General features: G+C 52.0%; 14 protein-coding genes across 14 annotated transcripts; 8 read left to right on the top strand and 6 right to left on the bottom strand.

Annotated features, from left to right (window-relative positions):
• Positions 1 to 177: 177 nt before the first annotated feature.
• NFIA_023400 (uncharacterized protein) lies at positions 178 to 1,448 on the top strand (the record flags this gene model as incomplete). The annotated part of the gene is made up of 4 exons (XM_001265525.1): positions 178 to 339; positions 393 to 774; positions 822 to 939; positions 986 to 1,448. 4 exons carry the CDS (start codon positions 178 to 180, stop codon positions 1,446 to 1,448), a joined length of 1,125 nt encoding a protein of 374 aa, XP_001265526.1.
• Positions 1,449 to 2,071: 623 nt separating this feature from the next.
• Positions 2,072 to 3,338, top strand: NFIA_023390 (glycoside hydrolase family 27 protein; the record flags this gene model as incomplete). Its single annotated transcript, XM_001265524.1, has 2 exons — positions 2,072 to 2,663; positions 2,710 to 3,338. The coding sequence occupies 2 exons, from the start codon at positions 2,072 to 2,074 to the stop codon at positions 3,336 to 3,338; spliced, it is 1,221 nt and encodes a 406-aa protein (XP_001265525.1).
• A 305-nt stretch (positions 3,339 to 3,643) lies between these two features.
• NFIA_023380 (uncharacterized protein) lies at positions 3,644 to 4,297 on the bottom strand (the record flags this gene model as incomplete). Its single annotated transcript, XM_001265523.1, has 3 exons — positions 3,644 to 3,778; positions 3,833 to 3,932; positions 3,981 to 4,297. The coding sequence occupies 3 exons, from the start codon at positions 4,295 to 4,297 to the stop codon at positions 3,644 to 3,646; spliced, it is 552 nt and encodes a 183-aa protein (XP_001265524.1).
• A 428-nt stretch (positions 4,298 to 4,725) lies between these two features.
• NFIA_023370 (uncharacterized protein) lies at positions 4,726 to 5,988 on the top strand (the record flags this gene model as incomplete). The annotated part of the gene is made up of 2 exons (XM_001265522.1): positions 4,726 to 5,554; positions 5,600 to 5,988. The coding sequence occupies 2 exons, from the start codon at positions 4,726 to 4,728 to the stop codon at positions 5,986 to 5,988; spliced, it is 1,218 nt and encodes a 405-aa protein (XP_001265523.1).
• Positions 5,989 to 6,503: 515 nt separating this feature from the next.
• NFIA_023360 (beta-xylosidase) lies at positions 6,504 to 8,361 on the top strand (the record flags this gene model as incomplete). The annotated part of the gene is made up of 5 exons (XM_001265521.1): positions 6,504 to 6,768; positions 6,823 to 6,954; positions 7,026 to 7,229; positions 7,279 to 7,991; positions 8,047 to 8,361. The coding sequence occupies 5 exons, from the start codon at positions 6,504 to 6,506 to the stop codon at positions 8,359 to 8,361; spliced, it is 1,629 nt and encodes a 542-aa protein (XP_001265522.1).
• A 772-nt stretch (positions 8,362 to 9,133) lies between these two features.
• On the top strand, positions 9,134 to 11,679 carry NFIA_023350 (putative C6 transcription factor; the record flags this gene model as incomplete). Its single annotated transcript, XM_001265520.1, has 2 exons — positions 9,134 to 9,997; positions 10,045 to 11,679. 2 exons carry the CDS (start codon positions 9,134 to 9,136, stop codon positions 11,677 to 11,679), a joined length of 2,499 nt encoding a protein of 832 aa, XP_001265521.1.
• Positions 11,680 to 11,844: 165 nt separating this feature from the next.
• On the bottom strand, positions 11,845 to 13,421 carry NFIA_023340 (glycoside hydrolase family 88 protein; the record flags this gene model as incomplete). Its single annotated transcript, XM_001265519.1, has 3 exons — positions 11,845 to 13,149; positions 13,196 to 13,351; positions 13,416 to 13,421. The coding sequence occupies 3 exons, from the start codon at positions 13,419 to 13,421 to the stop codon at positions 11,845 to 11,847; spliced, it is 1,467 nt and encodes a 488-aa protein (XP_001265520.1).
• Positions 13,422 to 14,081: 660 nt separating this feature from the next.
• On the top strand, positions 14,082 to 16,039 carry NFIA_023330 (putative MFS transporter; the record flags this gene model as incomplete). The annotated part of the gene is made up of 9 exons (XM_001265518.1): positions 14,082 to 14,276; positions 14,323 to 14,516; positions 14,568 to 14,595; positions 14,645 to 14,700; positions 14,747 to 14,844; positions 14,893 to 14,912; positions 14,956 to 15,440; positions 15,483 to 15,702; positions 15,755 to 16,039. 9 exons carry the CDS (start codon positions 14,082 to 14,084, stop codon positions 16,037 to 16,039), a joined length of 1,581 nt encoding a protein of 526 aa, XP_001265519.1.
• A 140-nt stretch (positions 16,040 to 16,179) lies between these two features.
• Positions 16,180 to 17,847, bottom strand: NFIA_023320 (putative MFS transporter; the record flags this gene model as incomplete). The annotated part of the gene is made up of 1 exon (XM_001265517.1): positions 16,180 to 17,847. The coding sequence occupies one exon, from the start codon at positions 17,845 to 17,847 to the stop codon at positions 16,180 to 16,182; it is 1,668 nt and encodes a 555-aa protein (XP_001265518.1).
• Positions 17,848 to 19,719: 1,872 nt separating this feature from the next.
• On the top strand, positions 19,720 to 20,964 carry NFIA_023310 (putative GPI anchored protein; the record flags this gene model as incomplete). Its single annotated transcript, XM_001265516.1, has 2 exons — positions 19,720 to 20,618; positions 20,667 to 20,964. 2 exons carry the CDS (start codon positions 19,720 to 19,722, stop codon positions 20,962 to 20,964), a joined length of 1,197 nt encoding a protein of 398 aa, XP_001265517.1.
• Positions 20,965 to 20,984: 20 nt separating this feature from the next.
• Positions 20,985 to 22,536, bottom strand: NFIA_023300 (putative carboxylesterase; the record flags this gene model as incomplete). The annotated part of the gene is made up of 3 exons (XM_001265515.1): positions 20,985 to 22,004; positions 22,053 to 22,397; positions 22,447 to 22,536. 3 exons carry the CDS (start codon positions 22,534 to 22,536, stop codon positions 20,985 to 20,987), a joined length of 1,455 nt encoding a protein of 484 aa, XP_001265516.1.
• A 394-nt stretch (positions 22,537 to 22,930) lies between these two features.
• NFIA_023290 (putative endo-polygalacturonase) lies at positions 22,931 to 24,391 on the bottom strand (the record flags this gene model as incomplete). Its single annotated transcript, XM_001265514.1, has 1 exon — positions 22,931 to 24,391. The coding sequence occupies one exon, from the start codon at positions 24,389 to 24,391 to the stop codon at positions 22,931 to 22,933; it is 1,461 nt and encodes a 486-aa protein (XP_001265515.1).
• A 466-nt stretch (positions 24,392 to 24,857) lies between these two features.
• Positions 24,858 to 25,784, bottom strand: NFIA_023280 (oxidoreductase, short-chain dehydrogenase/reductase family; the record flags this gene model as incomplete). Its single annotated transcript, XM_001265513.1, has 4 exons — positions 24,858 to 25,072; positions 25,124 to 25,275; positions 25,324 to 25,524; positions 25,567 to 25,784. The coding sequence occupies 4 exons, from the start codon at positions 25,782 to 25,784 to the stop codon at positions 24,858 to 24,860; spliced, it is 786 nt and encodes a 261-aa protein (XP_001265514.1).
• A 369-nt stretch (positions 25,785 to 26,153) lies between these two features.
• Positions 26,154 to 27,702, top strand: NFIA_023270 (uncharacterized protein; the record flags this gene model as incomplete). Its single annotated transcript, XM_001265512.1, has 2 exons — positions 26,154 to 26,213; positions 26,338 to 27,702. The coding sequence occupies 2 exons, from the start codon at positions 26,154 to 26,156 to the stop codon at positions 27,700 to 27,702; spliced, it is 1,425 nt and encodes a 474-aa protein (XP_001265513.1).
• Between the last annotated feature and the right edge of the window lie 257 nt (positions 27,703 to 27,959).

Below are 27,959 nucleotides of genomic sequence, written 5' to 3'. Positions count from 1 at the left end.
ATTATTATTAAGCGATGCTCCCCAGTGTCGCAATCTCTTCAGTTGTCGCGTTCTACCATGATGCCTCACAGATCATGATCCGGTCGACTGTGTTGCCCTCTTCTTGATCTCGTCCTCACCAAAGCCAGACAGTCGACATATACCCCCACAGAGTGCAAGGTTCGGTCGACGTCCGCAATGGCCCAGGACTCACAGACCACAGCTGATCTCGGCCCGGCCCTCGTAAGGGGCATCTGGGCCGCAGTGATCATCGCCGTGATTATCGTTTTCCTGCGAGTGTTTGCAAAGGTCAAAATCCGCCAGTTTCGTGTCGACGATGTGTTGATGATTGTGTCACTGGTATGTTCGAGCCATCGCGGACCCTATCGCATTACTGACATTGGTCGCATTAGATCCTGGTCGTCATTGCCACCGTTTTCCTAACGCAATGCGTGCAACATGGCTTTGGCAAGAATCTCCTCCTTCTCGTAAAGGAACAACCGCACGAAGTCGAACTCGTCCTGAAGTACATCGCCATCCAAGTGCCAATTGTGACCATCAGCACCACCATCGCCCGCTGCTCCTTCATTCTCTACCTCCTGGCCATTCTCGGAAACAATAAAAAGTACCAGATCGCGTTATGGACGGTGATGCTGCTGCAGTTCGCCGGCAATGTTGTCTCGGCTGTGCTGCCGCTGAGCATTTGTCGCAATATGCGCATTCTCTGGGACCCCACGACGAAAACCACATGTGGTGATGTCCACGCCGTCATCGAGTTTGCCTACTACTCTAACAGTATATCTCCATTTCTGTCTCCATGAGTCTCTGCTGACGTGTTATAGCCGCAAACTCCGCCTGTGACCTGTTCCTGGCCGTTTTTCCCACCCTCATCTTCTGGAATCTCAACTTGAAGATGCGCATCAAGATCAGTTTGATCATCCTCCTCAGTCTGGGCCTTGTGTATGTTTCATACCCTCATTGATCATCATGATACTGACCCGTGCAGTGCCATGGTCGCCTCCATCATCAAAACCACCAAACTAGACGAGGTCCCCAGCGTCACCAATCTGGGCGCCAGCGGAGCCGTCGAGCTCATCCGCTGGGGCTACGTCGAGAACGCAATCATCATCATCACCTCTTCTGTTCCTTGTATCAGGCCCTTGATCATCTCCTCCGTCCGCAAGTTCTCCAGCCGCGGCTACTCACGCTCCTACGAGCTCACCGGGCCTGCGACCGGCCAGCGACGCACGGGTCATGACGAGACGGCGCAGTCCCGGCGCACGCGTCGCTTCACCAAGAATGGTCCCCTGGATACCGGCAGCATTGAGCGGATCCTGGATCCCGTCAGCAATACGAATACGACCGTCAGTGGTCGGCGGGATTCGCCACCGCATCTCGACCAGGGCATTACGAAACAGGTGGAAATTTCGGTCATTTCGAATGATCAGTTAAGTCGGGATCATCCTTGATCGCGTTTGCTCTTCTGCGTCTCTCCTTGCCATGCTCTGGACGGTTGTCATGTGGTTACCGATTTCTTGTATATATATTCCAGGAGCTAGACGTATGCCTGGCTTGGTATAATTGTAAATTAATGAGGAATATGTGCATGAATACGTTCATTTGATAAAATTTAAGTAGTTGAACCATACATCGATTAGCCAGTTTCATGTTGGCCATTGCATGTTGCTTATATATTTCAATCGATATATCTGCAGGGATGGGATGCTTCGGAACTATATTTTGAGCATGAGTACAGGGCAAACACCCCAGGCATACCTCTACGCACTTATGCTGCTACTGCTAACCTTCAGTGATCCTCAATAATAACGATCCTTCAATTATTACGGCTAAGCCTCAAAAAGAGTCGACTAATGAGCCACAATCATCGTCAGGATAAGCTGCCGGGCAAACTCCGGTAATCCTTCCATGACCATATCGTCCAGGAACAGTCACCCCACACCTCTGCAGCACCTGGGCCTAGTATGTTTCCTGGAGGGGATCCGGGGTCGCGGGGTTGAAGGATAGTAGCTATAAACACAAATCATTGCATCTATGTTCTTAGACGCCAGTCTCATTCCATCTGACCATCACAATGTACCGCCACAATGCATTCGGCCTCGTTCTGGCCAGCCTTTTATTGCCCAACCCAGTCGCTGGCAAATCGCCTCTAGGCCAAACCCCACAAATGGGCTGGAATTCATGGAACACCTTCAAGTCCAACATCAACGCTTCAGTAATCGAGAACACCGTCCAGCTGTTCGAGGACCTCGGCCTCAAAGACGCGGGCTACGAGTATATCCTCCTGGATGAGGGATGGTCCGATTACTCGCGCACCGCAGACGGATACCTCCAGCCCAACTTGACCTCGTTCCCCAACGGCATCAAGCCACTTATAGACGATATCCACGCCAAGGGCTTGAAGATTGGTTTGTATGGCGATAGTGGGATCCTAACCTGCGGCTTTCGGCCAGGAAGCTGGGGCTACGAGGAGCGAGATGCGCAGACGCTCGCGGGCTGGGGCGTGGATTACTGGAAGTATGACAACTGCGGCGGATTCCAGGCCATGACGGAGCCTCCGCAGGTGCGCTTTGGGGTCATGCAAAAGGCGCTGGAGCTTTCTGGTCGGGAGATCTTCTACTCGGTTTGTGAGTGGGGCTATCAGTTTCCGTGGCATTGGGGAGGGAGTACGTTCAAATCATCTAGTTGGTGAAAATGGCTAATAAATCGCAGAGATCGGTCATTCCTATCGCATGTCGGGCGACATCACCGCCAAATTCACCAACGAGACTGGCTGCGCCTGCAAGACGGCCTACTGCCTTAACACCGGGTATGCGGGCTGCTCGGTGCTGAGCATCATCCGCAAGATGCGCGAGATCAGCCAGTACCAGACCCCGGGACACTGGCTGGACATGGACATGCTGGAGATCGGTAACGGCGAAATGACGCTGTACCAGCAGCAGACCCATTTTGCGTTTTGGGCGGCTCTCAAGTCTCCGCTGATTATTGGGGCGGATTTGTCGAAGCTGTCGGATGAGAGCGTGGCTGTTCTGAAGAATAAGGATATTATAGCGGTCAGCCAGGACACGCTGGGCCAGGCGGTGCATTATATTGAGTCTGCCAGCAAAGAGGGGCAATGGCAGGTATGGGCTGGCCAGGTGAAAGGTGGATATGTAGTTCTTCTGTTGAACGAGAAGAGTTATCCCCAGGAGCTGTCGGTCTCGTTTGCGGATCTGGGACTGGGACTTGATGGCCCCGTCCTGGTCACCGAACTGTGGTCTCACAAGTCTTTGGGGAAGGTGGATGGTTACAAAGGCATGCTGCAGCCTTATCAGACGCTGGTGTTTAGACTACGCTTTTAGTAATGCGAATAATTCAATTTGAGTGTTCCTATCCTATTCACATGAGGCATACGGGACTACGTAAGAGATAGCTTAACCGATGGTAGTCACCCCGAGATGGATTGCTTCTGGCAGTTCTGATTAAACTATGCAATAGCAGCCAATTTCCGTACTATAGTGCATATTTCCATCAACAATATGGAAGATTGGGGTTCGAGCAACTGCCAGGAATAAAGGCCTGCGAGATTCGAGGCAGATCACCCTCAAATATCTGAGCCGAGGGGTCAAGAATATGATCGATAATATGCACGATTCCCTGAAGAGCATCAGCGATCATCCTCCTGAGCAAATGTCCAGCCTACCTGTGTAATTGAAATATCCTTTTCTACCACACCTGCAACTTTGTTCAAGAGAAGATTCCCGTTCTGAACCTCCGCTCCCACATATAGATAATTTGCAGTCTATCATTCTGTCAGTCAATCCGTATCTCTCTTGAGTCCTGAATGCTGAATTACCTGGAACTGTTGATAAGTCTCATTGAAACTGGACGACCTCAAGTTTGTGTTGGGAACGTAGTGATGCAGCATGGTATTCCCCAGCCACCATTTCCCTTTCCTATGAAGAGTCAGTGACACGCACATTCACTCTGTCGGGTGGCCATACGGAGTAGACTCGAACGTGTTGAAGTATCTGCCCACATTCTTCTCAAAGGCATCGTTGTTCGGGGCAAAGAAGGTAAATTTCCAGGTGGGATCCGTGTCGAATGCTTCCGAGAAGCCGCCGACTTTGTCTAGGGCTTCTGAGAGTCGACTCAAATCCGAGCGGGATCTGATATATTCCAGCAGTGTTGTCGTGTTGGAAGATTTTGGAGCGACGTAGGAGCGCTTAATATTCCGGTAATTAAGAGGATCTTCAGTCGCAGCGAAGACACTGCTGCATGCCGTCAAGCAGGTCACCAAGACGGTAGAGATTATCTTCATGTTAGTCCTCTCAGGTCGCGACAATCTTCGCCAGTATTGAGACACGCAGGAACAGAGCTCATGTTATCAAATCTCCAACAAACTAGACGTTTGTTTTAGTCCTTCAACACTGAATGCGGGGCGTCAATCCGGCGTCCGGGGAATGGAGTCATTAGAGCGCTCGGCGTAGACGCCGGCCTTGTCCCGGCAGTCATGAAGAACGGTCAGAGAACAAGCTCAACTAGGGTTAACTTTAGACTGAGCAGCAGTTTATCGGAGAATGCGGGGCCAAAAAGGTGAAATCGGTATTTCCCGCAATTCTTCCGATACCAGCGAGAATATTGCGTTGCTCCACAGGAAAAGCCATGGAAGAATACAAAAGTGAATATAAGTACTCTAACAAACCCTGTCAGCGTCACAGAAGATAGCCGGCCTCGAAACCATCGGACATGAACATCTCTGGCGACATGTGGAAGGTATTCCTAAACATCCTCGCCCTGGCAGGCGTCTGTCACTCCATAGTGACCGACATCCCCAGTGTCTACGGCCCCATTCCTCATGTCGGCGACTTCTCCGGAGTCGACTCAACCAAATATCTCAAGAGACGCCCCGGAGACTTTGTCCATCCGGGTATCTGGCACACGCACGAGGACTTGGAGCGCATCCGGACCAACATCATGTCCAAGAAGGACCCCTGGGCTTCGGCCCACGAGAAATTCAGCGCCGACGAATACTCCCAAGCCAGCTACCAGATGCAGGGGCCACACGCGGTTGTCTCCCGCGGCAAGATCAGCAACTATACCTCGTTCGCACATGACGTTCGCGCTGCGTGGCAGAACGCGCTGATGTGGTACATTACCCGTAACCAGTCGCACTGGGATCGAAGTACCACCATTCTAGATGCTTGGGGGAGCAACCTGACCGACATCATCGGGACTGATCGCTCGCTGATGATCGGGCTCGACGGGGACTTGTTCGTCAACGCGGCGGAGATCATGCGCTGGGAGGGCAATTGGACAGAAGCCGGGGCCAAGTGGCAGGGTGGTTCGGGGTTCAGCAACCAGCTGTACTGGCTGTTCTCGCGGCAATCGGTCGTTATAGGGCAGGCCAACTACGGGATGGCCAGTATCAAGGCGATGCTCAGCTTTGCGGTCTATCTAAATGATGTCGAACTGTACAACTATGCGATGAATGCCTTTATTCAGGATAACTGCGCTGGTCTGTTTGCGCAGTATCATCCGGAGACGGGTCAATCTGTGGAGGCTGGACGTGATCAAAGTAGGAATCTTCTTCTTTACCTGAGTATCCGCTGACATATGCAAGGCCACACCATGTCCGGTATTGGCTGGGCTGCGTACGGCGCACGCGTTGGACAGAGCCAGGGCGTCGATCTATACAGCCTGGGCCATAATCTCTTGCTCAAAGCGTCCGAGTACGCAGCCAAGTACAATCTGAATGAAACAGTCAAGTACGATCCCAAGTGGTCCCGGTGCGAGGCGGTCCTAGTCAATGGTCCCTGGGCAAATATCTCAGAGCAGAGGCGCGGCGTGACGAACCAGAACCCGATTTGGGACATTTTATACTACCAGTACGTGGCCAAGAAAAAGGAGAAAGCTCCGTGGACTACCAAGGCCAAGGAATTCGAAGGCTTCGAGGGTGCTGTTTCGTCAAACGATCATCCCAGCTGGGGTGATTTGATCTGGGCATACTAGCTTAAACTGTTTGCCAGGATTGTAAACCAAGGTAGAGAGAACCAAGTATTATATAGGACATGACTATCCCAATGCTTAAATTTGATAAATCATCCTGAGGATTCTCTTCCTTCGTAAACGAGACAAAGCTGCATCCTTCCACAGGCAGTTATACATATGTTTCACCCCAAAGGAGAAAGGATACTCCACGAAAGCACGATATGCCGCTCCATTAATCATCAACAGAGGGAAGAGACAAGACAGACTATCACTGACTTGTCTGAATGGATTTACGAAAGTCAAGAATGCCCCAGCCAAAACTTGACATCCACTGTGCTCTCAGTGGCCGGCTCTTCCCCCGGATGATCCCCCGGATACCATATAATCAGTGGGGAAGGAGAAAGGAGCCAACTGTGTGCCGACCATAAGGATTTTGCAGCTAGAGGGTATTTCCCAGTAATTAAAGATGCTATATATACGAACTCCTGCATACAGGATTTGTTAGACATGATGAATGTAGTCGAAATAACACAGCAATGAGACGGTTCACTTTGTCCCTGCTGGTCATTCAGAGCTGGGTGCTCACCACCCTAGCAATCCGGAATCCCATTATCTCCGGATGGAACCCTGATCCTTCGATTCTGAGCGTCGGGGACGAGTACTTCCTCGCAACCTCGTCATTCGAGTACTGGCCGAGCACACCGATCTACAAGTCCAAAAACCTGGCCAACTGGGAACTCTTCTCCCATGCATTCACCAGACCGGAGCAGCTTCAGCTATATGGAACTCCAACAGGTGCAGGTTAGTACATGCTTGTCCTTACATCTTGATCACTAATATCCGGTGGATCGGCAGGTGCTTGGGCTCCCACGCTCTCCTACATCAATGGAAAATACTACCTCGCTGCAATGACGCGATGGACATACGACCCTGTCGCTCGAGTTTGGCCGCGAGTGATGTGGGTGTCGTCCCACGACCTCAAGTCTGGTCAGATCCCATATGGGGCGACCCATGGGGCATTGATCCCGCATTGTTCCAGGATCCTGTCTCGCAAAAAGTGTACTTGAACCTGATGTCCCCCAACAACAACAAGGACCGCATCTGGGGAATCTACCAGTGTGAAGTAGATGTCGACAGTGGTCGCTGTATCGGAGAGTATCGCTCCATGTGGAATGGCACGCTCCCGCATAATGCCAGTGCTCGTCCTGAAGGCCCAAAGATGTTCAAGCGGGATAAATGGTACTATCTTCTCATCGCAGAGGGTAAGTATCTCCCTGTCCCTGAAGCGCCAGTCGACTGACAATCGGGCAGGTGGCACGGACGACCTTCACCGTGCCAGTATCGCACGCTCCCTGTCTCCAGAAGGGCCTTGGGATCCTGCGCCGCATAATCCAATTCTTTTTAATGGAGCGTACGGCTACGATAACCTCACCGTACAATCTACTGGCCATGCGACCATCTTCGAGGCCGCCAACGGCGACAGTTACGCGGTCTACCTCGCTCGACGCAAGATCAACGGTTCGTCGCCTCTGGGTCGGGAGACCTTCATGTCACCAGTCACCTGGAAGGATGGATGGCCGATGATCAATGGCGGGAACCCAGTCCTGCTCAGTGAATCCTTCGGTCCTGCGCCCGATCAGAAACTACCACCGTCACGTTTCATCGACGCATTCAACCAGAAGATGCTTGATCCCTCATGGTACACATTGCGGACTCCGTACGCGCCCATCTGCGACCTGGAGGACAGTGGTCGAAAGAAGTCTCATGGAATTGTCTTCCGACCGAACGTTTTTGGTCTAAGCGATCGAGACACCCCAGCAGCCATTCTGCGGAAGCAAAAGTCGCTGAACATGACCTTTAGCGCGCAGTTGCTACCCACGACGTCCGGGCTGGGTTACGGTGAGACTGTCGGGATCAGTGCCTATTTGAGTGAGCTGCAACATCAGGACATCGGAGTGTCGGGCTGTGTGAATAGCACCGGCATGTGCATCTTCACTCAGTTGATGATGAATGGGACGATTGAGGTAATTGACCTTCGTGATGAGCTGACAAGATGAGAAGGCCGCTGACGCATAACAGTATAATCAGGTTAAGCTGAACTCGTCCTCGATTCCGTCCGACCTGACACTCCGTATCCGCGCGGAGCCCCTCTCCTACACACTTGGATACAGCTTTGAGTCAGATGAGACCATCACCTGGCTGGCATCGCTGTCATCGTCTTGGTTGGCATTCGCTCCATCGGGTTGGTTTGTGTTCGAAGGAGCGAGTTTTGCTTTGTTTGCGACCGGCACTGGACAGCCGTGGCCGCCACATGCGCCAGAAGTAGGGTTTTCACAGGTCACGGAGACATACTACGACGAGGATATTCCTGATTATGATCGGTGGTCCGTGTAAAGCTCAATTTGTACGAGTTGATGGAGTTCAGCGGATGATGGAAATCTTGTGGAGTGGGAGACACGCCAACGAATCATGTGATCAAAACAAATAATCTTAATCATCACGTGATCCATCATAGAGACGACTCGTTTACTCTTGTATATTTATCTCTACATCCTCATTGAACCACGAGGAGTATACTAATCCACTGCGAAATCCTCAAACCTTGTCATCGTCTCTCAATGTTGTTGATGACCTCTGCCGCCATCAATTCCCTCAAGCAAGTAACTTTTTAGGTCGAGATAACTCCGGTGGAGAGCCGATCACTCAATCGTTGCGGAGAATACTCCGGCAATTTATCCGCCAGTAGTGGCACATCACGGCCCTCACAGAACCTTTGCCAGGCTGAATGGACTCGTCAACCAGGACGCAGTACGCACACGCGTCTCGATGTCCAACCATCCATCAACGATCCACCCCTGGTCGTCCCCACTGCCTTGCCAGCAAATGGAGACTGGTCGAGTGACTACTTTATCGACAAGTGCGGGGAAAACCTTGGTATGCCATCATCAGGCGCAAGGACACGAGGCGTCGTCGACTAGTTTAGTGACAGCTTGATCGAGCGTCGATTACCCCATGGGGTGTGGCAGCTGGTTCCTGCACAACTTGATGGGCGCCAGGAAATCCCGAAAAAAATATTTGATGGTCCCTGGAGAATTTACAGAGTCTCTTTCTCGCAATTCATGACAATCATCATGAGTTTACATTGAGACTCCGTCCCTCTGCCACAATGTCCCCAAGGTCAACAGCACCCCCGCCGGATCTGGACCAGCTGGACTGTAACAAGGACAAGATCCCTGCATGTCAATCCTGTCGGCGCAAAAAAGCCAAATGCGACCGGGAGCAGCCATGCTCACAATGCGTCCGCTTCAATGTAATCTGTCTCTACGACAACGGCCGCCTGAAACCGGGCCTCCGAGCCGGGGCGGTTGAACAGCTGCAACGTCGGGTGGAGGCGCTGGAGAACATGTTCATCGGTCAGGGGATTCTGTGGCAAAAGCTTTGGGATACGGTCAGCAACTCAGCAGACGATGTTCAGCAGAACGGCAGAGACTTCGAGAGGATTGGCCTAGATCAAGTCCGTGATCGTGTCAAGGACACTCTACTGCAGCTGGCAGAGGATAATGAAGGGTCCCTTCGTTCGGTAGTTGACCACGCCCAAGATGACTGCATTGAGCGAGACGCGCCTCCAGTGAAACGCAGAAAGCTCGAGTCTCAATCCAGCGCGACCGAGCGACCAACTCCGCCGGGTCATTCTTCGTCGGCTCATCTCAGCGCGCATGGCCTGCCCTCTCGAGAAGTGATGAACGATCTGGTGGAGTTCTACTTTGCAAATGTCCACCATTGGATACCCATTCTACACGTGAGAAAATTCCGGGAGCAGATACAGACCACCGAAGGTTGGGACAAAGCGATCCATATTTTGCATGCTATCGTGGCGACCTGCATCCGCTTCAGCCATCACCCTGGCGCCGGCACCAACGAGGTTCGCAGGGAAATGGCCGTTGCCAGTCGACAAAAGGTCATTCTTAACAGTATGGAGTCCTTCTCGGTCGAGAATCTGCAGGCCCTGGTTATTATTGCTTTTGATACTGTAGGTGATATCGCCAGCTCTCCAACAAGATTCGCTGACGAAAATAGATTGGCAGTGGCCGCGGGCCATCAGCGTGGTCGATTGTTGGTAGTATGACTCGCACAGTTGAACAACTTCAGCTTAGTGTAGAAGAGTGGCAGGGTGATCGGGGATCCGAGGAGGGCGAGTTCCTCATCCAGCGCATGGTCTTCCTCAAAACCTCCAAATTCTGGTGGCAGGCTGAGGAGCGACGGAGAGTATTTTGGACTGTCTTTCTGATGGACCGATTTTGTAGCGTGTCGACGGGATGGAATCTCAGTCTCACCAGTGCCGATGTCAAGCGTCGACTGCCCTGCGAAGGTGCTCTCTGGGAAAAGGAATACGAGGTGCGCGCACCATTCTTTGGCATCTCTGACAAAAGCACTTTGAGCAGCAGCAGTCCGAATCTCGTCGACAATGACCCTGCCAAGGGCGACCCGGACCAGGATGCGATCGGGGGATTCGCATATTGCATCGAGGCGACCGAGTCGCTTACCCTCGTCATTAACTTCTTTCTGCAGCACGCCTTGAACCTCCAGAACGCGCAAAAGGCACAGCTATGGCTGATGAAGTTCAAGGAGCTCGATCTGCGCCTCGTGCAATGGAAGCTTTTCCTGCCACCGAAATGGCGAACCGCATCGGTCTTGAATGAGGACGGAGTGATGGATCCGAACCTCACCCTGGCACATATGACCCACAACACCGCGGTTATTCTCCTTCATCAGAGCATCGCATATCCGCCCTCGCACTGGAAACAGTGTCCTGTGCGACTCCCATCCGTTGCCTCTGCGGAGACCTGCATCGAGGCTGCAGCGGAGATTGCCACCATCGGCCAACAATTCCTTCATCACTCACCTATACTCACCAATCCGCAATTCTCGTTCTGCCTTTTTATCGCCGGTCGCATGCTTTTGACCCATTCCACATACACCAAAACCCCAATTCCTGATCAACTGGACAGCATTGTCGCCAGTCTCTGGGAGATTTCTCGAAGATGGGCCGGCCCGAACACACCTGGCCTGGAAAATCTGGCATCCGTGTTCGCAAAAAGGCTACTCAACGCACGTAAGCATGCGTCCGGTCGGGCCAGCCTGGATATCCGGCGAACTGTATATTCGGACTCCACAGAGCGAGCGGATCCAGTGCCGGAGCAAAACTCGGACGGCAACGAGGGGCCTGTCGATTCGCAATCTCGGACAAATCTTCAACGTGGCTCGTTCGACGGCTCCGGTCCCTCAGCAAGCCCAAATCTTCCGACTTATGCAGGCGATTGGAGCAACCGTGACCCTATGCAGAATGGGCCCTCTCCAAACGGCTCGCTCTATAACGCTCTCAGCCTCGCCTTTCCGCCACTTCCTCTCTCGCTGCAGCCACAGTATGCATCGATGTCGGAAGCACATATGCTCGACCCGGCTCTCCTGCGCAAGCACCATGTCCCGTCTCTGTATCCCGCTCCGCCTGTAGAAACATTACATGCCCAACCGCTGTGGGACCCGGTGGCCCAGTCGTATAACGATTGTAATAATAACCCGAATCCTGATTATGCAAGTCGTTTCGTGGACTTACCATCCAGTCCAGGGCACCGAATAAGTCGCTACGGGAATCCTTCCATGAACGGTGAACACATCTCTTCCAACGGCGCAGTACCGGGCAACATCCGATGAATTTCAACTCCAGTCGGCAATCTACCACGGCCTACTAGGGTTCAGGACGAGAGATCTAATGCTAATCCCTGCATTGGTAATGGAACGTTGAACAAAGTCTGTCTCTAGATAGCCGACACGTCAGCTACAGAAAGTAGAAGTCGGTCAATCAACCCGATTATGTATCTATGGCAACGAAGGCACCAAGCCCAACTCAAGCAACATGTTCCCCAGAAGCATGAAATAATAATCCGCATAGACTAGACCGTGGTTGGCCCATCTTCTGGGGGCAAACTCGTAGTTGTTGATCGTGGCACCGGTGAGGATCGTCTCTGCTACTGGCTTCTTGCTCTCAGTACCATTTACCCCTTTGCCATTTATCCCATTTGTCGCAACAGACTCGCTCACAGCCAAAAATCCAGGTTCCGGCTTCTCCTCGTGATCGCAGGGCAGGCCATCCTCGTATGTCTCGATACCCCGATTGGAGGGCTGGACAATGAATTTGAAGGTCGGAGGATTCAGAAACTTGGTCAGCGTCCCTTCCACAATGCGCCTGACAGCAAAGAGATAATGCTCTGATTCTCCGTATTTGCCCTGCGCCCTAAGGGCTCTGTAGATCAAAAGCATTCCGCACGATGCGATCATTGCAGCGGACGTATCTCTCGGCGAGTCACTCGTGACGGGTGCATCAAAGTCCCAGTACGGCACACCATCGCCAGGCAGGTTCTCAATGAAGAAATCGGCGAGCTGTCGCGACGTCTGCAGGAACGATGGATCGCCGGTCCACTGGAATGTCTGCGCGAACCCGAGGATACCCCACGCCTGCCCTCTGGCCCAGCAACTCTCGTCGCTGTAGCCTTGGTTCGTCAACTTCTCCTTGGGCGTGCACGTGTCTTGGTCGAAGTTCACCACGTGGTATGTGGAGTGGTTGGCCCGAATATGGTGCTTTTGCGTTGTGCGAGCGTGTGCCTGTGCAACGTCATACAGGTGCCGATTGCCAGTCTCTTTGGCGACCCAGAACAGCATATCGAGGTTCAGCATGTTGTCGATGATGACAAGGAAGTCCTTGGAAGGATCTGTGTATGAATACTGCTTGGTCACACAGGTGTCCCAGCTGCGGATAGACTGGATTTTGGGACAGAAGCGACTGGCAAGAGTATTTGCTGCTGTCACCAGACTGCTAAACGCCCTCGCGTCCCCATGTAGCTCCCACGCTTTGATGGCCCAGGGCGCAATCATGAAGCCAAGGTCATGTGTTGTGTTAAGGGTGGCGTTCTGATGCAGGTTGACGGTCCACCACTGGCAGAGGTGTTGCAAAAGGAGAGGATGGGGAGTACGTGGCTCTGTGCTGCTGCTGTTCTTGGTCTGGCGCTCGAGCAGCAGGTACAGGGATCCGGGAAAGAAGCCAGACGTCCAGAAGCTCAGGTGTCGATAAACGTATGTGGCTCCATCTTTGCCTGTGTACTCGGGAAAGAAGGTGGGAGGTTCAATCTAGACGGTGTCAGCATAGTCCCTTTGTCTCGATATGTATAAGCACCTTTCCCAAAGCTCTGCTGGCCACATTCCACAATTTTGCTGCCACCGATTCAGAAAAGAGTGCGTGAATCACCCACTGTGGGATACCACTGGTCTCCGCACATGTTCCATTCTGCTTGTGTTTCGATTCGCTCTTGAGTCTCTTTGGTGCAGGTTCCTTAATAGAGCAGTCAGTACAACCAAAGTGTTTCACCGTTGAAAACTGGAACCGAGAAGCATACATCCATATTGTCGGGTACCTTCGCCAGAGCCTCCAGTATCGCAGCCTGTATTCCTACTCGAAAGTGAAGACTTGAAGTACGAAAGTGATGGAGATAGGAAATTCTCCTGCGTTTTCAATCTTTCTCCATAGTCAACCCTGGTAGAGCCAACTCCATGACAAACCATGTAAGACCGAAATACGTAAACAAGAATACAACATCGATCCAGCCAGATGCCCCACGACACGGAGAGCATGCCGACTTCTGTTGTCAGTATCCATCTGGTTCATCAGGTTGGTATGATCATAGGGCTCCGCGGGCCAAGTACCGGCCATTCTCCGCCAGCTTCATCTTTGCGCGCTAAGGAGCGATCCCTCGATGGTGCCTGCCCCGCATTAAGAAAAGTTTGTGACTTTCCAGCAAGACTCCGGAGAGAATAACGGGGCTTCCCCGGTTAATCTCTATGTGAACCCTGCTGCTATCCCTATCGATGAACTGAGTTGTTCTGCGGGAACCATCGGACTCCACACCGGGGCCTCCACAACCCCAGATCATTGACTACTAGACTCTTGTCCGTGATCGTACACTGGGTATATAGGATGTCTGCCGCGGATCGACACGAAGTCGCACACCTAGCTCAAGTCGCATCCACTCAGATATACTGAGCCACTTATCCAAACATTGACCATGCCTGACATCGAAGGTAAAGCCTCCAAGGCCGAAGAGCAGGAGACGGTTACTCCTGTGAAGCCCTTCCACCATGGAGAGCTGGACCAGGAGACAGCAGCGTACGCGAATTCAACCGCCATTCACGTCGATAAGGCGACTAACCGGCGATTGTTCTGGATGATCAACCGCCGTGTGCTGGTGTGCATGCTTGCGGTATGTCTACAATCACGCTGGAGATGCTCAGATCTGACGACTGCAGACGTATTTCTGTCAAGCACTCGACAAGGGCACACTTGGCTTCGCTTCCATTATGGGAATCCAGACAGACGCACGTCTTGTTGGAAATGAGTATAGTTGGCTTGGAACGATTCTGTACATTGGTGTGTTGGCAGGGGAGTACCCGACCAATTTTCTCTTGCAGAAGCTGCCTGTGGGCAAATACATTGCGAGCAAGTACGTTTGTTGACCTGATTAGAATGATGACGGGAACTGACTATGCTTCAGTGTGTTCCTCTGGGGTATTGTGATTGCTGTAAGTGGTTCCGTCAACGGTCCGTGATTTCGAGGCTTATTCGGTGCAGTGTAGCGCTGCGGCGACGAACTTTCCTGGTTTGATGGTAGTTCGATTCCTTCTTGGGTAGGCTATTGACCTGGTCATAATACGCGCCCGCTGACAGGAGTAGTGTCTTTGAATCCTGTGTTCAGCCATGCTTCATCCTTATGACATCAATGTGGTACACGAGATCGGAACAGACTATTCTCACCAGTCTGTGGTATTGCAGTATGTTCTCCCAGGTCTATAACTTAAGGCTTAACTGACATACTGTAGTGATGGGTGTGCAGCTTATGGTTCGTTCCTATACTCGGTTGAAGTATCGTCTAACAGTAATAGATCGGTGGTCTGCTCGCCTACGGTGTCGAACACTACAGAGGCCACTCCATCAAATCCTGGCAGCTTCTGTTTCTTGTGCTCGGAGTAGCCACCTGTGCCTGGGCCTTCTTCATGGGCTGGTATCTGCCCGATAGCCCGATGAAGGCCAAGTGCTGGAGCGAGGAGGACAAGCGACTGATGGTCGAGCGAGTGCGCGCCAATGAGACTGGTATTCAGAACAGAGTGTTCAAGAAGTACCAAGTGCTTGAGGTGCTCAGAGACCCTGCCGTCTGGCTTTATGCTCTATTGCAGATGACCAGCTGCTTGATCATCGGCGGACTAGGTGTCTTCTCCAACATCATCATCAAGAGTTTTGGCTTTACCACTTTGCAGACGCAGCTGCTCAACATCGCACAGGGTGGTGTCACTATCGCTGTGATGGTCGGCGGTGCGTCCCTGGCGACCTGGACCAAACAGACTATTCTTATCATGCATCTGTGGACTATGTAAGTTGTGCTCCCGGAACTTCACCCAATCTAACTGTGTAGACCCGCCATTATCGGAACGGCCATCATCTTCACTATCCCTCCCACGCCGAAGACCCGCGCCGGTCTACTCATCGCATTCTATTGCACACAGTTCATTCTCGCCGAAGGCAACCTCCTCTTCTCCCTCATCTCGAGAAACGTAGCTGGACAGACCAAAAAGTCCACAGTCCTGGCAGTGACCTTCATCGCCTGGTCCGCCAGCAACGCCGCCGCACCTCAGGTCAGCCTATCATCCCGTCCAGTGGCAATGACTAACATGCCGAATATAACAGATCTTCCGGTCTGACGACGCCCCCAGATACCACAAAGGCCTGACTGCCCATTTCTGCCTGTACGCACTCTTCAATATCATCCTCCTGAGCCTGCGGACTGTCCTTATGGCACGTAATCGGAAGAAGAGAAGCGCTGCCGCGGCAGCCGGGCAGACCTCACCATCTGAGTCGTCGGTAGACGAGAAGATTGAGCACTCGAACGCCTTCTTGGATCTGACGGACAAAGAGAATCCGGATTTTAGGGTACGTTCTCGCACTGCTACTTCATGGGTCCATGGAAGCTAATGTCGTGTAGTATGTTTATTAGGACGACTTAGGATGGGCTGCATGGTTGCCTGTTGATTTTAAATATCACTCGACACAATACAAGTTCTACCGACTCGACTTCAAATGTCTATTGATCATCGTAATATACACACTGATAATCAAACATTATACGGCTTCTGCTTCCCCGACAAATAACTCGCCCGCCGACTCATATGCCGCTGCCTATCCGCCTCCAGCGTCTGCGCAAACTTGCTTCTCTCCCGAATAATCGGGCCCTTCCAGTAGAAGATATACAACGGGATAAGCACAAGAACACCGGCGCATCCAAGCAGAGTACTCGCCCACTGCAGATGGAACCTCCCCCCGATATTCTCATACATAGGGGTAGCATACATGGTTGCAATGCCCGCTAGCAAGTCCCGCGCGAAGCCGTTCCCTCCCGTCGCAGAGGCGGAGTACGGCCCGTACGCGGCGACCATGTAGTCGATCGTGGCCATGTAGATACCGTAGTTGGCCATGGCGATCAGGCAGGCGAAGATGCACGGAGCAATCCAGGGCGTGTAAGCCGGCCCCATCGAGGTCCAGGCGAAGCCCAGCAGTCCGATTGGTTCCAGGGGAGCGATGAATAGGAGAAGGAGGAGGCGACGCTCTGGTAGCCGGGCGGCGGGGCCGTGCATCTTGCGGACCCGGCGCTGGCGCCAGATATCCGGTATGAAGATCACGTAGGCAATCACGTAACCGATCAGGATAGCGCCAAATGTCATGCCGACGGCGAGGGTGCTGAAACCCCACTGTTCGAAAACGAGGCCGAATGACTCGGTGAAGATGAAGATGAGTGCGTCGGAGAATCCAGACAGCAGGGACAGACAGAGCACGATGGGCTCGCGCAGGAACATCTCGAAGGGCCGGCGCCAGACGCGCAGCACATCCTTGGCATCCATCCGGGGCGTCTTGAGCTCGTTCGGACCGTAGACATCGTCTCCGGTTTTGCGGCGGCGGCGCGCCTCGCGGTCGATGAGGATCGTGGCGCGCGTCTCAGGGACGAGGAAGAAATGCATTGCCTGGGTGACGCCGCCAAAGATCAACTGTACCCAGAAAACCCAGTGCCAGGATAGGTATTGGCCGATGAAGCCACCAAAGAAGGGACCGATGGTCGACCCACCGACGGACGAGAGAACGACATACGCAACCGCGTATCCTTGATCCTCAGCCTCCCACATGTCGGCCGTCATGCCCAGCGTCACTGATCCACCGGCTGAGCTGAGACCGCCAAGCGCCCGACACACAACGATCGTCCCAAAGTTAGGTGCCACGGCGCAGGGAATCTGCCAGACATTCACCAGAAATAAACTCAGTTGCATGATGGGCCAGCGGCCAAACTCCTCGCTCCAGGGTGCCCACAGCTCACAGCCAAAGGCGTAGGCCACGAGGAAGATCATCTGACCGACTCGGGCTGCCTGGGCACTGATACCAAACTCCTCCTGAAGCCCCGGGACCGCATTGGCGTAGACGCCCGTATTGAAGTTCATGGACATCTGCACTACGAAGATGACGGTAAGGATGGTCCATTTCTTGTACCAGGGAAAGCAGAAGCCAAGCTTGTCGTAGCAGTCGTCCTCGGTGAGTTCGCGCTTGCCGTGGTGGATTTCTTTCGAGGGTTTGTTGAAACTTCCGTCTGGGCTGGACTGAAAGGCATGTTCGCGGTGTGACTGGTTTGGCTCGTCGGATACTTCAAACTTCCTGACTGCTCTGGCTAATTCGTCCGCTTTTTCGTGGTCATATGTGTGGTCCGGCTGCTCCGCTGCCGGGGCGGACTCTGCGGACATGATATCCAGTATATGAATCGGTAGTTCCAATGAAAGGTTCAGCCAAAGCGCCCCGATGTTTGGATGAATGCAATCATTGTCTCCAGGGAGGTGGCCGGCTGTGTTTAAGTGTCAGTCTTCGAGACATATGATTGTGGATGCCCCGAAGAGTGGAAAGAGCCAATTATGTTCCATTTCCGGTACCACATTGTAGGATCGATTCCGGGGGTGGATACGTGGAGTGTCAACGGGGATCTTGATTGCATAAAACAGAGACATGACATCAAATATGGAGTCATAGTAAGAGCGAATCAGGATAGCATCGTTCATCGTCGGAGTTCGGCAGCGAAATGTGGCCTGTTAAAATAAATGACTATAAGTTTGTGAACAGTAAGATTATGGATATATGACCTCAGAGTCAGGCAGGGTTATAGTTATACCTGAGAATATACTGTGTCTCTGGTTCAGCTGATCCAAACAGAACACTTATTCATCTTGGCTGGGATGGCCCATTGCATCATTATAACAGACAGAAGGCTGTGCACCTAATACACTCAGAGAGGGGAATATGCATGCTTGTCGCTATAACGTCATGGAACGCTGATATCCGAGGTCATTGGTGATCAGCAACAGATGGTGGAGATGCCGAGCTTTAAGTCGGATTACCCCATGCATCTGATACTTATTCATACCTCCTTGGACAAGAGCATAATAGAAAAATAAGAATAAGCATGGTTATTACTCTTGTTTTCCATGGTTAGGCGATCCTAGCATTCCATAACTCTTATCCACTGTAAGCAACTGGAGCAAGATATTGATCCTACAACAACAAACTATTGTCTTACGCGGGAACATCGCGACTGGTCCTTGCCGATTATAATAAACTATGTTGAAGCAGACTAATCATACTTATACTTGTAGCCCCTGCTTCTATTCCTGACAGACCTATTGAATACATATTGGCTAACAACTGTTCCACGAATAACCGCCATCACAACGTGAAACCTGAGTTCTGGAATTGTTCAGGACTCTACTGATCCGTCAGAATATACCAGTGTACAAGCAGCATAATCTGAGAAGAAGACCGATCAAGAATGCAGTCGATTATTCAGAAGCAGCACACTCCCGTACCTGTTGACGTTGGCTAGAGGGTGTCACCTCTCCCTGTCTCTTGAAAATTTGCCTGTCCGCTTTGTTAATATCAGCTAACCCCTACTGATAGGACGGAGAGCATACATGAGGCACGATACGGGCTTGACATCACATTTCCGGGAGTTACCCCGTACGAGGATGATCCTATGCCAACTACCCGCCTAACACGCTCCTGGTAAGGGAGATGATCTCATACGTTTTAGACACTATTGTGAAGACGTGTCTTCACCGTCCTACCTTGGCAAGGGGGACATTTCTTGCTGTCGACGATCGTCTTCATACTGGAAGACGGCCGGCCAATACTCCGTTAACCCTAAGTGTATCAGGTGAGGACCATCACTCGCACTTCTCCGAACCTTCAAAGAGAAGGGATCTACCGATATAAGAAGCCACGAGGCACGGGATATCTAGAGTTTAAATTGGCAAGGGTGCGACACCCCACACTTTTAATGAGCCTACAACGGAGGTCAACCCCGATCTGGAAACAATCTTCACGATGACGCGGGGCCCGGAATTTTGTCTACCCCTGTTTTCTATTTCAGAGAATTGTGATTATGACAGGACCAATATGTGCATCTCAAACAGAAGAGCCGGTGTAAGAACCGGAATTGACCCGTGGATTATGAAGCTCGAAGTAGGAGTATGGACTGGAAGAGGGTATGGCAGCCATGCTATATAACCTGTCAACAAGGCACAGCTGAACGACCACTATCGGAGCAGACATTCTGAAACAAAAAGGAGATGAAGTTCACTATCTGGTCTAGCCTACTGGCACTGTCGAATGCCCTGGTACTCCCTCGCTCCGTCCAGCAACGCAGCAACTTCGCTCATCCAGGACTCCTCCACACAGCAGCCGACTTCTCCAGAATCACGAGCAAGGTCAACAGTAAAGCGGAACCATGGCTCACCGGCTGGAACAAGCTGTCCAGCAGCTCGTACCGATCGCTGAGCTACAACCCCAGTCCGCAGGCGATCGTGTACCGCGGCGATGACGGGACTCACTCGCAGAACTATGCATCGCTGTACAGGGACATTGCCGCTGCTTATGTCACAGCCATCTACTGGAAAGTGACCGGCGACACGGCCTACGCGGACAAGGCAGTCAGCATCCTCGATGCCTGGGCTTCCGCCCTGACAGGGATCTCCGGGTCATCGGACAAGTTCCTGGCTGCGGGAATCTACGGCTACGAGATAGCCAATGCGGCGGAGATCATGCGGACATACAACGGCTGGTCTGCGCAGAATATCGCCAAGTTCCAGAACATGATGCTCAAGGTCTTCTATCCACTCAACCACATCTTCCTGGAACATCACAACGGTGCCGCCATCGACCACTACTGGGCGAACTGGGACCTGTGCAATATCGCCTCGATGATGTCCATCGGGGTGCTAACTGATAATCGCACCATGTACGACGAGGGTGTCAACTACCTCAAGACCGGGGCTGGAAATGGCCAGATAGAAAAGATGATTTGGAAGCTGTACCAGGTCGACGGACAGACGCTGGGTCAGGGACAGGAAGCGGGCCGGGACCAGGGCCATGCGATGCTGGATTTTGCTCTGTTGGGAGTCATTGCCCAGACCGCTTACAACCAAGGCGACGACTTGTTTGGATATTTGGACAATCGTATTCTTGCCGGGTAAGTCTTCATGATCTGCTCATGCGCATATCATACTGATCTGAACAGAGCGGAGTACGTCGCCAAGTACAATCTGGGCAACAATGTGCCCTATACGACCTACACAAACAGCGACGTTACTCAGACCGTCATCAGCAACAACAGCCGTGGGGATATCCGGCCCATGTGGGAGCTCCTCTACAACCATTACGGAGTGCTGAAGCGGTTGAACGTCAAGTACACCAAGCAATATCGTGACCTGGTCGTGAAAGACGACGCTGGTGCGGAAGGAGGCGGAGGAAACTATGGACCAAACAGTGGAGGGTACGATCAGCTGGGATATGGGACTTTGATGTATACTTTGTAGTTAGGTGCAGTAAATGCCAGTTAAACCTCCAACACGGGTGCCAATCGCTTCCATAAATTGCACCGATCCCGTTGGACGTCAGATATTGTCTCCATGGCGGTTGCATTCGTTTGTATTTTCAATCTTTCCCCATCCCCCCATGGCTTCCAGAATGGAGCGCTATCAGCCTTGAGCAGATTCGGGTTCAATGTTCTTATGAAGCTGATATAGTAGTACATCACAACTGGAATTATCGGCGCATTTATATCCCTCATGCTACTGCTGACACTACTGCCATAATTCAGACCGAAGATGGCCTGAAGGTCGAAGGTGTGCGTGACACCAAGCCCAGCAGCAATCCTCGGTGGATCCTGGACATTATAGCGGTAGTTCCACACCTTGTCAGACCCGCCTTTGAGAAATCTCGCCATGCTGCTGGTGATATGGATCCCTGGACATACGATTGTCGCATCGCCAAAGGCGGCCGAGGCTGAGGGGAAGTATGCTGCATGTCGCGAAACTGGGTCCATCTTAGGGTATGCATCGTTGATCGCCTGTAATTGCTCGGAGTTCAGATGAGGGTAAAAACTTCGTAAGAAGAGAGAGACCTCCGCCGGACTGGTGGCATTATATGCAAACGAGGACCCTTCATCTGTATCGCTGCTCACCATCAACGGCACCCGTATGAACTTTCCCTTCTCAAAGGAAGCGTAGAGCCGATCTCGGACAAGATCCCCGTCTATGACCGGCCAGAACTTTCCCAGTCCGGCAGGATAACTAATTGAGCTTTGATCTGGTGCGTTCAAGTTGGCTTTCTGGACTGCAGAGGCATCCACCGAGCGCAAGCACGCGAGTGTCGAGCATCCCACGGCCTGCAGTAAGCGGTGGTAGAGTACCTCAGACTCGGAGATGGTCACTTGAGGAGCCCACCAGGGACTTTCTGGAATGGCGCCCACGAAAAGGTCATCGTTCCGGCCTCCATACGCTGTGAGGTGAAACGAGACTGAGCCACCGCCGGCCGAAGCCCCATGTATAACGACGTGGTCCGGATTGCCGCCAAACTAGCCTGTCAGAAACCCCAAAGGCATAAAATAGACGGTATTTCATACCTGGCGAATATGCTTCTTCACCCACTTTAGTGCCTCTCTCTGATCCAGCAAGCCGACGTTTAAGTCACCATCTCGTTGAACTTCCTCGCCCGCTAGGAATCCAAGCGCTCCCACGCGGTAATTGAAGTTGACAAAGACGATATTGTTCCCGGACTCCTGGACGACCTCGGTCCCGTTGTAGTTTGCATTCGAATTTGTCGCATAAGCACCTCCCTGGATAAACACCCAGACGGGCAGTTTCGAATGTTTGGTGGCATCGGAAGGCGTAAAGACATTGATAAAGAGACAATCCTCCGCTCTCATTGATGTCGCACTCTGGCCCGTTCCAACACAGATGGGGCCGAACTGTAGAGAGTGAGCCCTGGAGTTTCCTTGGAGTACATGATATATTCACCTCTGATGCATCCTGCAGAGTGGAATTATGAACAGGCTCCCGCGGAGCTCGGAAGCGAAGGTTTCCTAAGGGGGGTGCCGCATATCGCATGCCTAGGTACTGATCTACTCCTGCTGCCAGTCCGACTCCTTGATATCGTGAGTAGCCGAGATTGACCACTGGTCTGGTTGAGTGAGAAGCAGCATGGCCTATTATTAAGCTGGACAAGATACATAGCAAAGTAGATAAGATCATATTGGCATTGATTGAATTCGCTGATGAGCCAAGCTTCAACCAAGGACTTTCTCCGATGGATTAATACCCCAGACATCCCCAGATACCCCGCCTCCTTCTGAGTTGCTCGGGATATTTCGACCCGAATATATGCAATAACATGCAAGTACTATCCATGGCGCATCCTTGAGAGATCTACGCTAGCCATTGGCTATGGAGAAGCGGAAGGATGTTAACGAGGATGTCTTGATCACAATCTACATACATCTGATCACGACGCAGTAAAAGTCAGGTTATGGACATGCTCATTGGCAAACATAGGCACAAAGTCAGCAGTGTAGTACCAAGTCGGTTTCTTCATTCCATCGAAGATCTTCTTGCCGTTGACTACGAGATCCTCAAAGGTGACGTTGGTGATGTTGCGCTGACCGTCATACCCCAACATTAGCGACGGATTAGCATTGGTACCGTCGTAGTGCAATCCCTTGATATACACATTGCGGATCCCTCTTCCTGGCGACGTATTGTACTTGGAGTTATACATGACTCGCAGGTTGATCAGCTGGCCCTCGCGGAAGTTCTCGACGCGCATCCCATCCACCCACACGTTCTGGATGAGGTTGTCGTCCCCGGCATTGATAGCCAGACATCCCTGGTACCACATCTGCGGCTCGCGATGGTCGAGCACGTCAATGTTCCTGATAATGACGCCGTCCGTCGTCTCGGGGTTGGGTGTATTACCATGTGTTCCGATATTGATGGGGTGAGCATAGTCCGCCCAGAGCACGGCATTCTGGATAGTGAGGTTGCTCGAGTCTCCGGACCAGTTGTTCCGGTGCTGGTAGAGTGCGATATTGTCGTCCGAGTTGCGCATGAACACGTTGTCCACCAGCACGTTGCGGCTGCAGTAGCTGTCGAATCCGTCGCCCCATGCGCCGATGGAGAAGGACCGGATCCCGTGCACGGTCACATCGGATGAGACTGCGACACCGATGTTCGTATTGATAAGGACAAGGTCGCGGACTGTAATGCGAGACGAATACTCGATTGTAATAGGGGCTTTGAGCAGAAGTCCTCGGCCACGGATGCTGGCGTCAGAGATATTGTGGAAAGCTAGTGGAAGCGTGATGGTAGCCCCAGGAGCTACATAGACGGTTTTACCGGGCGGGATGAGTAGTGATTTGTTTGTTGTGGCCCCTGTGCTATTATTGATACCAGGGTGGAAGTAGATGATGCCCGGATCCGAGGGATTAGGCACCTCAGTCTCAATAGGGTTGGTGAGAAGGTTGAGCACGTCCCAGATATTATCGTTGACCTGGATCACCACGTTCTTGGGAGAGTCGAGCGAGAAAGTGATAACGTCTCCGTGCACTTTCGGAACGATGTTGTATGAATGCGGACGGACGACGGCGGAATGTATAGGGCCATTGTTGTAAGTCAACGACACCTCGACGGAGCCACAGAAATCAAAGTATGCGACGGAAGTATTGTGCACGATACTCGCTCCGCTGGTGGTATTGGCCTCGCCCACTTGGACAAGGAACGGTTGCACAGTGAACTCTTGTTTCTTATGAGCATTGGAGCGCACTTGAACCACGAACGAGTCGTATTTGCTCACACCGGGAGGAGTGGGATGGACGACAACAGGTGCTTTACTGTTGCAGGACTCTCCAGCGACGATGTCCAAGACTAGGAAAGCCGCTGCAGTGGCTAACAATATATGCTTAAGCATGATGACCTTTGAATACTTGTCTGCGCTTGATTGCACTCATGATCCTGGTCCTATCCTTATATTTGAAGTTGTAGACCTGTAGTATGCAGCGACGGGAACCAGACTTTGTCCGGGCCATTTGGCGGACGAATTGTTGAGTCTCCTTGACGATAGAGACGAGGAAAGAAAGGTTACACCGGCATCTTCCTTAATTGAAGAAGCCGGGGAATTTGCGGAGACTCTGGGGGATGATCATGCGGCATCAACTATATTTGTGTATTCAACGGTGGATATCCCGGCGATTCCCCGGATCATTCGAAATATGCAAGAAATACTCAATTCCTATCTACGTCATCGACTTGGGTTTCAGCAGTTCTTGGACCAGATAGACAGTACCAAAAAAAAGACGACAGGGACAGCTTGAGTCAGTGGAGAAGTCATTGACATCTTAACATAGACCCTGTAGAGGGGTGTCCGCAGTATACAATTATTTCTGCTGCGCCCTCATCGTCTCGGCCAAATCCTCAAACGCCGCGCGTCTCTGGTCGACAATCGCATTGAACCTCTCAGCAGGCCCAATACTGCCTATCACGATGTGGTCTTGTCCCGCAAGGAGACCTTTGAATGCAAGATCAGTAAAGGTGTCCAGAGGCATGCCCAGCTTGCGGCAAATCTCCTCGCCCATATAGTGGTGTAACTCGGCTATTACCACATTAGTCAATCTCCTTTGTCAATGATGGAGGGATGGCATACTCTGCACTGCCGGGGGTGAAATCTCAATCACCGCCACGTTGGAGTTCTGCAGCTGATCACGGAGACACAAGGTGAACACGTTCAATGCAGCCTTTGATGCCGAATATGCTGGCATAGGTGCGGCTGGGACGATAGCCACGTTTGATCCGGTGCTATTCGGTCAGATAATCACAGTTCATGCAGTCGTGGACGGTACTCACAAGATGATACTGGTGGGGCTCTTTTTCTCGATCAGAAAGGGTAGAAAGGCATGCGTCAACGCAACCAGACTAGAGTAGTTGACATTCATTTGCTTGTTGAATGGCTCCAAACCGAACTGGCCCCGGTCGTCGAGTTCAAAGGGGAGTTGAATTCCGGCGTTGAGGAAAAGGCAGTCCACGTCGGGGTACGAGTCGATGATTCTGGTCCGTTAGCAGGGCCACATGGCTGTACGCATTACTTACTTAGCTGCAAACTTTGGGATATCCTCCTGCACGGAGATGTCAAACGGAACTGCGCTGGCCAGTTGCTCTCCATGTTTTTGAACAAACTCGTCTAGGCGGTCCTTGCGACGACCAACAGCCGTGACCTTGACGCCAGCTTCAACCAGTCGATCGGCCATGGCACGACCAATACCAGCAGTGGCTCCAATGAGCAGGGCATGCTTATAAGGGAAAGACATATTTCAGTCAGCCGTACTAGACTAGAAGTTGAAACGAAGTGTGGACAAGATGAGAATATATATATGATAATTGTGTTGAGAAAGACTGGATTGCGGGGAGAAATGCTTACAGAAGGAGAGAGTAGAAAGCCTGAGCATCGCCATGACCTCCTTTATATAGGGGAAGATCTCTCTCTCTCTCTTCTTGTTCACTTCTCATCATCTACTGGCTTCTGCTGCCATATGAGAATGGTCCACTTGGCGTCGAAATGCCTGCCCAAAATAGCTTAGCGTGGTTTGGACACCTGCCATTTCTCCCATTTCCCCATCCCTGGTCTTTTTGCCATCGGCTACAACAACACCTATCTCTTTATCTATGATTTAATCCTGATGGTCTTTCGCGGTCGTCCATCAAAGGCCTGCCAGCGCTGTCGGACTCGGCGGTTGAAGGTATGTTTTCCTCGCACACGCAGCCCAGAATGTATGTAACAGAGACCAGTGTGACTACCGTCTAGATTCATGTACACCATGCCTTCGTGCAGCGGTGGTATGCCATGGATATCGGGACCCACAGGCAATCCGTATTGAGGATCAGACGGAGGACGCGCGGCGCAAGGCTCTGCTGAAGTCGAAACCTGCTCGGCTGACAGAGGCTTCGCTATCAGTCTCCATCGACGTCCAGGCCCGTATGGTTTTCTTCGCCCATTACGTGTCTGTAGGCTCCCGTGGATGGGACTTTCTGATTCGATGGGAACGTGAGATGGAAGTGGCGCCTCGTTGGTTAAATGCGAGCATTGATGCAGTGAGCTTAGCTCTTCTGGCGCATCACCATGTCTCGGCTCCTTTACTGTCCTTGGCTCGTCAGCGGTATGCTTTGGCTTTGCGCGTGATGAAACAGGCTTTGAGCTTTGCCCCGATTGCGAGAGATAGCCTGATCGCGGCATCTCTACTATTGGACCTGTTCGAAAAGATCACGCACACCGAAGCCAGCGTCATTCAATTCTGGCCGAGCCATGTCAACGGAACACTCGCTTTGATTCGGAAGACCGGAGTAGAGCATTTTCAAGATCACTGTGCACTACGGATCATGTCACGATTTCTAACCAACTATATCATCAGCTGCGTGGCCAGCGCGCATGCTGTCTCCAGTGACGTTCTCATACTCCGTGACCATCTCGAGCGTCATTTGGACCTGAAAGACGATCCGAAATGGAAGATCTCGGGGCTGACGATAGAGTATGCCTCTTTCCTCAATGCAGTTCACACTGGCAGATGGTCACTTCAGGATAGCATGGCCCGCGCACAGGATCTTGACCAGGCCCTTTTAGCGACCTCCCGGGACATGCCTCCAGACTGGCAGCCGGAAAGGCGGATTCTGCGGTACCCCTTGCCCCATGTGTATGGCCAGGAAATGGACTTCTATCGTGATCGTCATGCCACTCAGACCTGGAATGTTGTGCGGCAGGTGCGCATCCAGCTCAACGAATATCTCCTGGACTGTTATGAGACGTTGAACGCAACCCACGGAGTCAACCAGCTCGCTGCATCTGAAGCTGCCTTGAGTAATATTACAGCACTGTCGCTCGAGGTATATGCCTCCGTTCCACAATATGCAAGCTATGCCTGCCGGGCAAAATGCAGCCAAGGACAGGCAGATAACACAGATCTCTCCGTTGTCCCGCAGAAGGGCTGCAACAAAGTGCATACGCCGTCCGAGCTCCTCGACTGCTACACTCTTCTGTTTCCTATGTATATTGCCGCTCGATCCAAGGCTGCCACAGCCGATCAGAGACAGTGGGTCTCGTACATGTTCCGTTATATCAGCGATCACTTTGGCATTCGTAATGCCTTGCTCCTGGCACAAATACTCGATCAGAACAGCGATATTAGCCCTTGGTGCATTTATGCTATGCTAGGGGGATACGGATTCGCCGCTTGATCTCTGGCCGCCGAGCACATGACTAATGCATATTACCAAGTCGACACATTGTGCCGCACCTCACTCTGCCGTGCAGTTGAGTAGCTGGCTGGCATCTTACAGGATGTAGGCTACTCGGGCTATCAGTGCCTAGTGATTCGATCTATGTCATTGACAGCATGTCTCCACAGCGGGCATCTTGTCTAAATTTACTCTCATCGATGATTGGCTGCAGCATTTGGGTTGAATCAACCGTTCTTCTGATAGGGCAATGTCTA

The sequence above is a fragment of the Aspergillus fischeri genome, genomic scaffold, assembly GCF_000149645.3.
Source record: "Aspergillus fischeri NRRL 181 1099437636249 genomic scaffold, whole genome shotgun sequence".
Classification (NCBI taxonomy): Eukaryota; Fungi; Ascomycota; class Eurotiomycetes; order Eurotiales; family Aspergillaceae; genus Aspergillus; species Aspergillus fischeri.
The sequence above is the reverse complement of the archived record's forward strand: the minus strand, read 5'-3'. Positions and strand labels throughout refer to the sequence as shown.